The 13,243-nt window shown below is 41.8% G+C and overlaps 1 protein-coding gene across 1 annotated transcript; it reads left to right on the top strand.

Annotated features, from left to right (window-relative positions):
• The first annotated feature begins 5,941 nt into the window (after window positions 1-5,941).
• On the top strand, window positions 5,942-13,123 carry LOC123994986 (zinc finger CCHC domain-containing protein 10-like). Its single transcript, XM_046298165.1, has 4 exons — window positions 5,942-6,062; window positions 8,773-8,934; window positions 9,552-9,596; window positions 10,871-13,123. The coding sequence occupies exons 1-4, from the start codon at window positions 5,956-5,958 to the stop codon at window positions 11,118-11,120; spliced, it is 564 nt and encodes a 187-aa protein (XP_046154121.1). The 5' UTR covers window positions 5,942-5,955; the 3' UTR covers window positions 11,121-13,123.
• The last annotated feature ends 120 nt before the right edge of the window (window positions 13,124-13,243 follow it).

Below are 13,243 nucleotides of genomic sequence, written 5' to 3'. Positions count from 1 at the left end.
TATATTTTATATATTTTATATAATATATATATATATATATATATAAAATATATATATATATATTTTATATAAAATATATAAAATATATATATATATATAAATATATATATATATATATAAATATATATATATATATATATATATATATATATATATATATATATATACACACACTTTCATGTTCACACACACACACGTTCAAAAGTTTGGGGTCACTTAGAAATGTCCTTGTTTTTTAAAGAAAAGCATGTTTTGTTGTCCATTAAAATAACATACAATTGATCAGAAATACAGTGTATGCATTGTTAATGTTGTAAATGACTATTGTAGCTGGAAACGGCTGATTTTTTATGGAATATCTACATAGGTCGTTAAGAGGCCCATTATCAGTAACCATCACTCCTGTGTTCCAATGGCATGTTGTGTTAGCTAATCCTAGTTTATAATTTTAAAAGGCTAATTGATCATTAGACAACCCTTTTGCAATTACGTTAGCACAGATGAAAACTGTTCTGATTAAAGAAGCAACAAAACTGGCCTTCTTTCGACTAGTTGAGTATCTGGAGCATCAGCATTTGTGGGTTCAATTACAGGCTCAAACTGGCCAGAAACAAATAACTTTCTTCTGAAAACTCAGCAGTTCTGAGAAATAAAGGCTATTCCATGCGATAAATTGCCAAGAAACAAAAGATCTCGTACAACGCTGTGTACTACTCCCTTCACAGAACAGTGCAAACTGGCTCAACCAGAATAGAAAGAGGAGCGGGAGGCCCCGGTGCACAACTGAGCAAGAGGACAAGTATAATATATACGCATTTTACATGCTAACTTTGACTTAGCAGCAGTTAATATACTGCCATATGTGAGTACTACATATCATTAGTTGGAGAAAAGTTTTTAAAAATTCATGGTTTGGGGTGGCAGGGTAGCCTAGTGGTTGGAGCGTTGGACTAGTAACCGGAAGGTTGCAAGTTCAAACCCCCAAGCTGACAGGGTACAAATCTGTCGTTCTGCCCCTGAACAGGCAGTTAACCCACTGTTCCTAGGCCGTCATTGAAAATAAGAATTTGTTCTTAACTGACTTGCCTGGTTAAATAAAGGTTCAAAAAAATAATTTTAAAAAAAACATTAGAGTGTCAAGTTTGAGAAACAGACACCTCACAAGTCCTTAACTGGCGGCTGAATTAAATAATACCCGCAAAACACCAACAGTGAAGAGCAAACCCCCGGAATGCTGGCCTTCTACAAATTATGATGGACGGTTAGTGCTATACAGAATCCTTGGGATGTCCCAAACCCTAACCCCCTGCAGGAGGCTGATGAGGGGAGGGCGACTCATAATAATAGCCGGGAACCGAGTGAATGGAATGACATGGAAACCATTGGTTTGATGTATTTGATACCATTCCAACCTTTACCACGAGCCCGTCCTCCCCGATTAAGGTGCCACCAACCGCCTGTGAGTCGCTTACCTTAACTCTTACCTTAAACATTTTAAATGTCAACTTCAATGGGGTAACGTCAGAGTTTGGCCATCCCACGGATCCCCAATATCAAAGATCAATTATGGATAGTCATTTTCAGCTACCTACAGTATATAACCTGTCTTTTGTTTTCTGCTCATATTGGAATTTCCTGCTATGTGTTGCTCTCGTTGTCTGCGTCTAAAAACATCTGTAAATATTTTAAATAAATGCTCAAAAACCTACAGCTTGATATTTATAGTCAGTTTACTCCAATATTTTTTCTGTTGTTCAAGGCTCAAACTCCCATGATTCCATTTGGCAAAACCACTTCCACCATTACCAACCGAAATTGCACTCAGGTTTGCGCTTTCGAAATAGCCTATGGTCTTATTCAACATTGAGCGGGACAGATTTCATCATCCCGCTCCCACCCGCACCCGCTTTCTGTTAGACTCCCTCTCCCATGTGCTACTGCCCTCCATTTGGCAAATCTGACCTCCTGATTCCTGCTTACAAGCAAAAAAAGCAGGAAGTTGCAGTGACTCGCTCAATACGAAAGTGGTCAGATGACGCTGATGCTAAGCTACAGGACTGTTTTGCTAGTAAAGACTGGAATATGTTCCAGTATTCTTCCGATGGCATTGAGAAGTACACCACATCAATCACTGGATTAATCAATAAGTGCATTGTTGACGTTGTCCCCACAGTATCCGTACGTACGTACCCCAACCAGAATCCATAGATTACAGGCAACATCTGCTTTCAAGGAGCAGGACGCTAACCCGGATGCATATAAGAAATCGTGCTATGCCTTCCAACGAACCATCAAACATGCAAAGCATCTATACAGACTAAGATTGACTCCTACTACACCGGCTCCGACGCTCGTTGGATGTGGCAGGCATGCAAACCATTACGGACTACAAAAGGAAGCACAGACGCGAGCTTCCCAGTGACACCAGCCTACCAGATGAGCTAAATAACTTCTAAGCACGCTTCGAGGCAAGCAACACTGAAGCATGCATGAAGCATGCTGTTCCAGACGACTGTGTGATCACAGTCCATAGCCGATGTGAGGAAGACCTTTAAACAAGTAAACATTCACAAGGCCGCAGGGTCAGACGGATTACCAGGATGTGTACTCCGAGCATGCGTTGACCAAATGTCAGTGAAGTTTCTTCACTGACATTTTCAACCTCTCCCTGACCGAATATTTAATATCAACATGTTTCAAGCAGACTACCAGGGTTCCTGTGCCCAAGAACACCAAGGTTACCAAGGTAACCTGCCTGAATGACTGAAGTACTTTCAAAGGCCATGAAGTACTTTGAAAGGCTGATCATGGCTCACAACACCATTATCCCAGAAACCCTAGAGCCACTCCAATTTGCCTACCGCCTCAACAGATCCACAGATAACGCAATCTCTATTGCACTCCACACTGCCGTTTCCTACCTGGACAAAAGTAACACCTACGTGAGAATGCTATTAATTGACCATAGCTCAGCGTTCAACACCATAGCACCCTCAAAACTCATCAATAAGCTAAGGACCCTGGGACCTAACACCTCCCTCTGCAACTGAATCCTGGACTTCCTAACGGGCCGCCCCCAGGTGTTAAGGGTAGGTAACAACACATCTGCCAAGTTGATCCTCAACACGGGGGCCCCTCAGGGGTAAGTGCTCAGTCCCCTACTGTACTCCCTGTTCACCCATGACTGCATGGCCAAGCACGACTCCAACGCCATCATTTAGTTTGCAGACAATGATGAAACAGCCTATCGGGAGCAGGTGAGACAGCCTATAGGGAGGAGGTCAGAGACCTGGCAGTGTGGTGCCAGGATAACAACCTCTCCCTCAACGTGATCAAGACAAAAGAGATGATCGTGGACTACAGGAAAAGGAGGGCCGAGCATGCCCCCATTCTCATCGACGGGGCTATAGGGGAGCAGGTTGAGAGCTTCAAGTTCCTTGGTGTCACCAACGAACTATCATGGTCCAAACACAACAAGACAGTCGTGAAGAGGGCACGACAATGCCTATTCCCCTTCAGGAGACTGAAAAGATTTGGCATGGGTCCTCAGATCCTCCAAATGTTCTACAGTTGTAGCATGTAGAGCATCCTGACTGGTTGCATCACCACCTGGTATGCCAACTTCACGGCATCTGACTGCAAGGCGCTACAGAGGGTAGTGCGTACGGCCCAGTACATCACTGGGGCCAAGCCTCCTGCCATCCAGGATCTATACCAGGATCTCTCTACACTGGCTTCCTGTCAAAGCAAGGGCTGATTTCAAGGTTTTACTGCTAACCTACAAAGCATTACATGGGCTTGCTCCTACCCATCTCTCTGATTTGGTCCTGCCATACATACCTACACGTACGCTACGGTCACAAGACGCAGGCATCCTAATTGTCCCTAGAATTTCTAAGCAAACAGCTGGAGGCAGGGCTTTCTCCTATAGAGCTCAATTTTTATGGAACGGTCTGCCTACCCATGTCAGAGACGCAAACTCGGTCTCAACCTTTAAGTCTTTACTTAAGACTCATCTCTTCAGTGGGTCATATGATTGAGTGTAGTCTGGCCCAGGAGTGGGAAGGTGAACGGAAAGGCTCTGGAGCAACGAACCGCCCTTGCTGTCTCTGCCTGGCCGGTTCCCCTCTTTCCACTGGGATTCTCTGCCTCTAACCCTATTACAGGGGCTGAGTCACTGGCTTACTGGGGCTCTCTCATGCCGTCCCTGGAAGGGGTGTGTCACCTGAGTGGGTTGATTCACTGATGTGGTCATCCTGTCTGGGTTGGCGCCCCCCCTTGGGTTGTGCCGTGGCGGAGATCTTTGTAGGCTATACTCAGCCTTGTCTCAGGATGGTAAGTTGGTGGTTGAAGTTATCCCTCTAGTGGTGTGGGGGCTGTGCTTTGGCAAAGTGGGTGGGGTTATATCCTTCCTGTTTGGCCCTGTCCGGGGGTGTCCTGAGATGGGGCCACAGTGTCTCCTGACCCCTCCTGATCCCTCTCAGCCTCCAGTATTTATGCTGCAGTAGTTTATGTGTCGGGGGGTTAGGGTCAGTTTGTTATATCTGGAGTACTTCTCCTGTCCTATTCGGTGTCCTGTGTGAATCTAAGTATGCATTCTCAAATTCTCTCCTTCTCTCTTTCTTTCTCTCTCTCGGAGGACCTGAGCCCTAGGACCATGCCCCAGGACTACCTGACATGATGACTCCTTGCTGTCCCCAGTCCACCTGGCCGTGCTGCTGCTCCAGTTTCAACTGTTCTGCTGGTCATTTATGAACATTTGAACATCTTAGCCATGTTCTGTTATAATCTCCACCCGGCACAGCCAGAAGAGGACTGGCCACCCCACATATGCTCTCTCTAATTCTCTCTTTCTTTCTCTCTCTCAGAGGACCTGAGCCCGAGGACCATGCCCCAGGACTACCTGACATGACTCCTTGCTGTCCCCAGTCCACCTGACCGTGCTGCTGCTCCAGTTTCAACTTACACCTGGCCGTGCTGCTGCTCCAGTTTCAACTTACACCTGGCCGTGCTGCTGCTCCAGTTTCAACTGTTCTGCCTTATTATTATACGACCATGCTGGTCATTTATGAACATTTGAACATCTTGGCCATGTTCTGTTATAATCTCCACATGGCACAGCCAGACGAGGACTGGCCACCCCACATAGCCTGGTTCCTCTCTAGGTTTCTTCCTAGGTTTTGGCCTTTCTAGGGAGTTTTTCCTAGCCACCGTGCTTCTACACCTGCATTGCTTGCTGTTTGGGGTTTTAGGCTGGGTTTCTGTACAGCACTTTGAGATATCAGCTGATGTACGAAGGGCTATATAAATACATTTGATTTGATTTGATCTATACCAGGCTGTGTCAGGTTGTTGCTGTAAAATGAGAATGTGTTCATAGTCAACTTACCTGGTAAAATCTTACCTGGTAAAATAATTATAATAAACCCTGAATTGCTAATGCTGTCTATTGGCCATTGAGTGGCTTTGAAGCCACCGGTCGGCCATATTGGCACTCCCTAGTTGGAGCAGTTCTCCATAGGAATGAATGGAATTCTACAGTAATTCACTTAAGTGTTTCAAGGACAAAAGTACATATATTTACGTATTTTTTTGTTGTGGTGGGGACAGTAACAAAGGGTACTCTCTAATATTTATATATATATATATATATATATATATATATATATATATATATATATATATATATATATGTGTGCTGCTCACATAATTTAATGTAAAAGTATGCATTAAGGTTTCTGTAATAGAATAAATCAATGTGTCAAAAACGAATGTAGACATTATTGAATACATTTCTATAGCTTCCAAACTGTAGATTCAAAAATATTTTTTACAAATGAAGAGTACCAAGATGGTTGCGTGGGGGCTTCAATACAGCTCCCCTGGGACATCATCCAGGGTTTATACACATCGTTGGCATCAACCATAGGCTTTTGATTGGTTGGCGGTGTCCTCATGTCGCCCAATCGGAATCTTTGTTTCGCCATCCCGGAAGTAGCTACATTTCAACCAAATTGCAACATGGCGACACCCATGCACAGAATTATTGCCCGTCGGCAAGCGTAAGTTTGGTTGTTACTAAAATGCTTAAGAAATTTGGTGTACTTACTCGATTCAGCGTATTTAGTGATCACCGTGTTTACTTGGAGTAATAAGTAATGCTGAGGTGCGAATATTTGGCTCATTAGTTAACAACAATATTATTACTGAACACTAGTTAGCCAACGTTAACTAGCTACTGTAACGTTACCTACAACGTTGTTAGAGATGTAGGCAATAATTATGTACAAAATTAACTTATTAAATGGTTACATTTAAGAAATATTATATGTCTATTTGGCTAACAAGCAGAGATGTACTGTCTTGCACGTTGGATAGCCGACACATACGTTAGCTAGCGCTAACGTTAGCTGGGTAAAAGCGTCCTTATGCTTCCCATCCGAAAGGTTCATGTATTTATGACTAAATTGTGACGTTTTGGTCTAAGCAAAGTTTTTTTTTCTGGCTGTTCGTGGAAGGGTGCAATTGCGGCCTGCAATTTGGGGCGTTTGGAATCCCCATTATATCTGGGTGAATGTTTAAGCTAGGACAGGTGTGGGTGCTCCAGTACAGTAGGTGGCGCTAATGCACAATAATGTTAGGCCGGAACTATGACATTTTTAACAATGCTTTTTCTGATTAAAAACTAGTTAATTGCATCTGCTGTGGAGCCCAGTTTCATATACCATATGGCCCAGCTGCTTGCTGTAGTTTTGAAGTAATCATGAAAAAAACAGGCCGCATTTTTCACCCTGCCAACTCCTATTAGTTATTATTATCGAGCACCAACTTGCCTTCCTGCGGTTCTGTTAGCAACTTCCCTCGCAGTAAGGTTGGTAGAGCTTTGGGCCGGTAACCGAAAGGTTGCTGGATCGAATCCACAAGCTGACAAGGTAAATCTGTCACTCTGCCCCTGAACAAGGCACTGTTCCCCAGTAGACCTCTTTGTAATTAAGAATTTGTTCTTAACTGACTTGCCGAATTAAATTTAAAAAATATAACACTGGTTCACAGCGGTGAGCACGACATGTGGTAAGTTAAGCGTAGTGGGCGCGGAATGTAATACTTGGTCAGCAGATGGACCTACTTGTTTGTGCACTTTCTTTAGGCAAGCTGAAGTTTGGTAGCCAAAACCTACACCTCTTTGTCAGTAATTGGTCAATAGGGATTTTTATAACTTTTTTTGCTTGAGAGATCTTGCACCAAACATCTTAGATGTAAAATTGTGACAAAGAACTGCTCGGCAAAACCAGAACTAAAGAAATATATAACTTTTAAAATCTATTTCGAGGAAGCGTATACTGGCTACGGCGTCTCAAGCGTGGCACAGTAATATTGAAGCTTTTTTCTCATTTTTCAAGCGAATGTCTTTAAGGAGTATGCGAGTCAGATGTTAACTTTACCTAGCCAAGTTCTGCTAGGAGCAAACCGAACATAGTTAAGGCATCCACATACTAACGTTAACTATCTAGCTAGGTAACTAAAAGTCGAGACATAATATCCACAGGAAGGTATGGTTCACCCGACTATTGTCTCTGATGGAGAACAATCCATTTGAAATCTGAATAAATAAAACAATTCACACAAAGATGTCTGGTGATTTAGGATATACAATTGTCATGGCGTGCTTTGTTCAATAGCTATTGGCGAGAGAACTGAATATTCAATGTAAAACTAACTTTACTTCAGTACGAAAGCATATATAAAGTATTCAGACCCTTTGACTTTTTCCGCATGTTGTTACATTACAGCCTTATTTGAAAATGCATTACAAATAACATTTCTCTGCAAAACAATACCCATTAATGACAAAGCGAAAACAGTAGAAATTTCTGCAAATGTTTAAAATCAAACCTTATTTACATAAGTATTCAGACTCTGCTATGTGACTTGAAATTGAGCTCAGGTGTTCATTTGTTTATTACAACCAGCTAACAAACTACTCGGAAGAGACTTCAAGGACACTGCTGACTTGCAAAACAACTAACCAAAATCTAAAACAGAACTTGACCGTGACTAAACATCAGCCCATTACCATGGTTACCCCATGGATATTCAGTTTGAAAGAAGTCTGCCTTAAAAAGATGCAAGTCTCTACAAACCAGTATGTTGAATAAAATATTTACACTGATTGCTTGGGACAACATTTGGTCTGTAGTTCGGTTAGGCTCGGCCATATTGTTTGTTGCGTGTGAGGAAAAATATATACAGACCAGCATACTGAAGGTCGGGTCAATAACGCTTCCCTGTGAAAAATAAGTTGACATCTAGTTAGTTCAACATTGACTTGTAATGGGGCTGTTCATAAAAATGCTGAGCCTACATGTTAGAGACAAGAGTGTAAGTATTTCATGCTCAAATCCTGAGACTAACCCTGGTTTGCAAGTCAGGAGTGCCAGTATAGCCTTTTCCTAAAAACTCAAGTACCACACTAGTGACTGGGGAACAGGCATAGTGCTTGAGCCAGCAACTACCTGTGCTACATTGGTCTCAAGATCTCTTAACAAAGGTTTTAGATAGTCAGGGAAGCTACTCAATTCTTCTGGATAAGTGTCCTGACTCCACTTATTCTGATTTGGCCCAAGAAACAGCAGGGATTATCCACATTTTGCTACCATTGTAGTGAGGGGCCAGGTTCCATTAACATAGGGAGGGGGTGGGGTGTACACTATGTTAAAGTCTACCTACAGTTATAAATAACTCTTACTCATGTCTCTTTTTTTTCCCAAACAGGGAGGCAAATAAACAACATGTTCGGTGTCAGAAGTGTTTGGAGTTTGGACACTGGACATATGAGTGTACTGGCAAACGAAAATACCTTCACAGGCCATCAAGGACAACAGAAATGAAAAATAAACTGAAAGAAAATAAAAATAAACAGGTCAATGCCACAGGGTAAGTCAGCCACAAGTATGTATTTGTACTGGGTGACTGCTGTCTTACTATTAAGTCAGCTTGATAGAAGATCACTTTTGAGTTCGGAAGATGTTAACACTGTGGAAAGTCACCTTGGTCGTGTCTATTAGGGAGACATTTTTTGAAAACGGAGAGGTAGGCCTACTACTTGAGCATTTCCAATAAGAAACATTTTCATTTTCTATTGCAAAAACATTTACCCTAATGAACGTGACCCTGGTGTCTACCATTTGATGTGACTTTTGAATAGGCTGCATAGTCATGATTTTGATGACTTCAAATCTGTATTTTGTGGCTACAGTCTACTGCAATAGCCTGAGCTTACAGATGGTTTGCTGTATGGTTACAGCGGTAATTAGTCTGTGACAGTATTTACAAGGCTATTACTGTAACGCAGCCTGAACTGTCTAGTACTGCCATCTAGAGGAGATGCAGTATAACTCGTCATTGGGAGTTCATTTCCTCTGTACAATGATTCACAAATGTTGCCAAGTTTCTTTTCACTTTTATTTTCCCCTGGTTGGTTTAGAATAATCTTTGGAATTTTTTTCAGCCATGGCATGTTGTAACTAACTCCATCTCTATTCACTATTCAGACCAGGAAAGGAAAGCTCCAATGAGAAAAAAACTAAGAAGAAAAGGTAATTGTCACAGCGTCACTTTTTTAGCTCTAAAACCCATAAAATTGTTCCAACATTATGACTGTTGTAGATAAACTTAGGGTCCTCAAAAAGGGCAGTTTTCTTTTTTTGCTGTCTTTCAAAGAGAATTTGTAAAAATACAAGTAACCTTACAGCTCTTCATTGTAAAGGGGTTAAACACTGTTTCCCACGCTTGTTCAATGAACCATAAACAATTAATGAACATGCACCTGTGGAACGGTCGTTAAGACACTAACAGTTTACAGACGGTAGGCAATTAAGGCCACAGTTATGAAAATTAGGACTTTTAAGAGGCCTTTCTACTGACACAAGATTGGTACATCTGAACATCACACCTGCGGGCCAGGTACAGGATGGCAACAACAACTGCCCGAGTTACACCAGGAACGCACAATCCCTCCATCAGACTGTCCTCAATAGGCTGAGAAAGGGCTTGTCGGCCTGTTGTAAGGCAGGTCCTCACCAGACATCACCGGCAACAACGTTGCCTATGGGCACAAACCCACTGTCGCTGGACCAGACAGGACTGGCAAAAAGTGCTCTTCACCGACCAGTCATGGTTTTGTCTCACCAGGGGTGATGGTCGGATTCGCTTTTATTGTCAAAGGAATGAGCGTTACACAAAGACCTGTACTCTGGAGTGGGATCAATTTGGTGGTGGAGGGTCTGTCATGGTCTGGGGCGGTGTGTCACAGCGTCGTCAGACTGATCGTTGTCATTGCAGGCAATCTCAATGCTGTACGTTACAGGGAAGACATCCTCCTCCCTCATGTGGTACCTTTCCTGCAGGCTCATCTTGACACGACCCTCCAGCATGACAATGCCACCAGTCATACTGCTCGTTCTGTGCGTGATTTCCTGCAAGACAGGAATGTCAGTGTTCTGCCATGGCCAGTGACGAGCCCGGATCTTGAGTGCTAGGTCCAGTTCCCCCCCCCCGTTCAGGGACACATTATTCCATTTCTGTTAAGTCACATATGTGGAACTTGTTCAGCTTATGTCTGTTGTTGAATCTTATGTTCATACAAATATTTACACATGTTAAATTTGCTGAAAATAAACGCAATTGACAGTGAGGATGTTTCTTTTTTTGCTGAGTTTAGATCTGAAATGGGTAGAGCATAGTCCACTCGACACACTTATCTTAAATATGCAGGAGAGATCTAGGCTATGCCTGCTATATGCCTTCTGTAATGTATTCACTATTCTGCTTATGTAATAATGGTTTTGTAAATTGTGCCGCTTGCTTTCAGGTCAAAGGATGCAAGTGGTGGTGGTGGTGGTAGTAGTAGCAGCAGCAGTGACTCTGACAGCTCTTCCAGTGACTCATCGTCTGACAGTAGTGACTCCTCAAGCTCTTCGTCGGACGACAGTGACAGCAGTAGTGACAGTTCTGACAGCTCTAGCTCCTCTTCCTCGAGCAGTTCAAGCAGCTCGGCCTCTGATTCATCAGAAGGAAGTGATTCAGATCAAGGTCCTCCCAAGAAGAAAAAGAAGAAATGAAAAGGATTTATGTATTGTGTTCCACCATGACATTAACCTGAGCTCCACTCTGACCCTCTAGCTGTTCAGGAGTTGTCTTACGAAGCATACAGTGTAAATTGTAATGAACAAGCAGCAGGTTTAGGTAGGTTATTTTCTGAATGTAATCCGTTAGTTACTAGTTAATTACCTGTCCAATTGTAATCCGTAATGTGATCTGATTAGTTTTGGTTACTTTTGGATAACTTTCTTAAGAGGCATTTAATAAGGGGATCCATCAAATGCATTTCGTGTGTCATGGTAGTGTTCACAAGTCAGGGACCAGACTCGCTCAGGTGGAACAAACTTAAACTTGCGCATTTTTTTCAATGCTAAATTGAATGTCATTAGTTAGGTTTCCATCCAATTGGCAACAGATTTTAATGCCAATATTAAAAAAGCTGCATAAATAACATTTCTGCATTCTCTCAGCAGAAATGTTTCCATCAAATTGACTTTTTGTGGATAAAAGCCTGTGTGTGATGACGTAGTGCACATAAATTACTCTTGCAGTTAAATTTTCATGTACCGAATAGAAAATAAGTTAGATTGATTTCCGTTGAATTTTCAACTCGTCTGATAGTTGTCAGAAACAATATTGAGTTATATAGGGAATGTGCCCTCTAGACAAGAGCTCGCAGATAAGAGTTCAGGTGTAGCCTATATGATGTGACTATTATGGACAAAAGAGCAAGGTTATTTTAATTTGTCAAACATCGGTCATCATGTCACCAGAATAACACCCTCTATTTATTGAAAGGAGCAACAAGCTCATCACCTTGTACATTCACCACCCTGTGAAGATCACACATTTAAAAAAAGTAATAATCTGTAGCCTAGTAAACTGCATGTTTTCCTGAGTCGTAATGGGAGGACCACACAAAATATCATTGCGTGACTCCAAGTTTACTTAGATATAATGCTTAATTAGTCAATAGTTGAACATAAAAGCACCATTTCTCACACAATGAATTTTGCAGACCCCCCCCCATGTCTAGCGTATTTAGCTTTGTTGACATTTTGGATGTTTGACATTTGCTGTTTACATGAGCCTGTCGTGACTTTTTTGTTGTTGTACTTTACTGGAAACCTGCTTAGTGAGACTAGAAAGGTATCGAGGTCCTTTCAGAATTTAAAAGTAACCCAAGAAGTAATCTAGTTTCAGAAGGATCTGTAATCTATTTACAATATGTTTGCTGGTAACGTAACTGATTGGTTAAATTGTTTTAAAATTAAGATTGCATTTGACTACATGTAATCCGTTACTCCCCAACCCTGACAAACAGTGAGGAATTTTGTATTTCCCAGAATGTGTTCTCTCTCCTAAATTTCTCCCTGGTACAGTCGGTGTAGAAGTGTGGTCATATCTCAACTTAGTTTCAAATCAGTTTGATAATTGGTCTAGATTTAAAAATGTGCATTTTACGTAACCTGCTGTACTTCCTTCTATTGCTTTTGAGTGACACTTCAAATGTGCAGTTATGTAGCTACTGAAAGATATGTAATGCATAATTTGGAGGGCCTGCAGCATTAGATGCATTGACCCTTTTCACACTATCATGCTAACCAGAACTGTACTGTACTGGCTCAGACATTTTCTTTTCATGTTGTTTTTCTCCCAGTACGATTCCTGAAACAACCAGCCCAGTACAACTTGGATCTGGTTGTAGTGTGAACCGTGTTATTGATTATTTTTATTATTAAAACATGTTTTACCCCCAGATGATTATAAACAGAAATGTTATTGACTGTTGATAAACTGCCATTTTAGGAATTTAGCATGGACTCTGTTTGGCACAGCCAAACGGTGATCATGCCAATGAATCCCCCTGCCCCCCTGTTAGTTGTGCTTTTGATTGGTTTGTTACCTAGTGCCAAATCATTTAATCATGTTTGAATAAATTGGCAGTTGCAAGTGTCTTCACTTTGTTATTTTTCATGTTATTTTTTTCTCAGATGGAATAAAGTCAACCATTTATACTGCACTCTGACTGTAATATTTTTTTCTGTAGAGGATGGCAGCACTGTAGGGCAATCGAATGTGTGCCCGGGCGTGGGGCTAATGATAGAGAAGTCTGGGGTTGTGTTTTCCCAAAGGAAGGGCC

This window comes from Oncorhynchus gorbuscha, linkage group LG02 (genome assembly GCF_021184085.1).
Source record: "Oncorhynchus gorbuscha isolate QuinsamMale2020 ecotype Even-year linkage group LG02, OgorEven_v1.0, whole genome shotgun sequence".
In the NCBI taxonomy this organism is placed as follows: Eukaryota; Metazoa; Chordata; class Actinopteri; order Salmoniformes; family Salmonidae; genus Oncorhynchus; species Oncorhynchus gorbuscha.
This window is presented reverse-complemented; position numbering and strand designations above follow the sequence as displayed.

What these genes read in the sequence shown, in the direction of transcription:
- LOC123994986 (XM_046298165.1), top strand. Translation starts at nt 5,956, where the DNA reads ATGTCGCCCAATCGGAATCTTTGTTTCGCCATCCCGGAAGTAGCTACA. An exon ending in ATTATTGCCCGTCGGCAAGC is followed by an intron (nt 6,063 to 8,772) that starts GTAAGTTTGGTT and finishes TTTCCCAAACAG; the next exon opens with GGAGGCAAATAAACAACATG. An exon ending in AAACAGGTCAATGCCACAGG is followed by an intron (nt 8,935 to 9,551) that starts GTAAGTCAGCCA and finishes TTCACTATTCAG; the next exon opens with ACCAGGAAAGGAAAGCTCCA.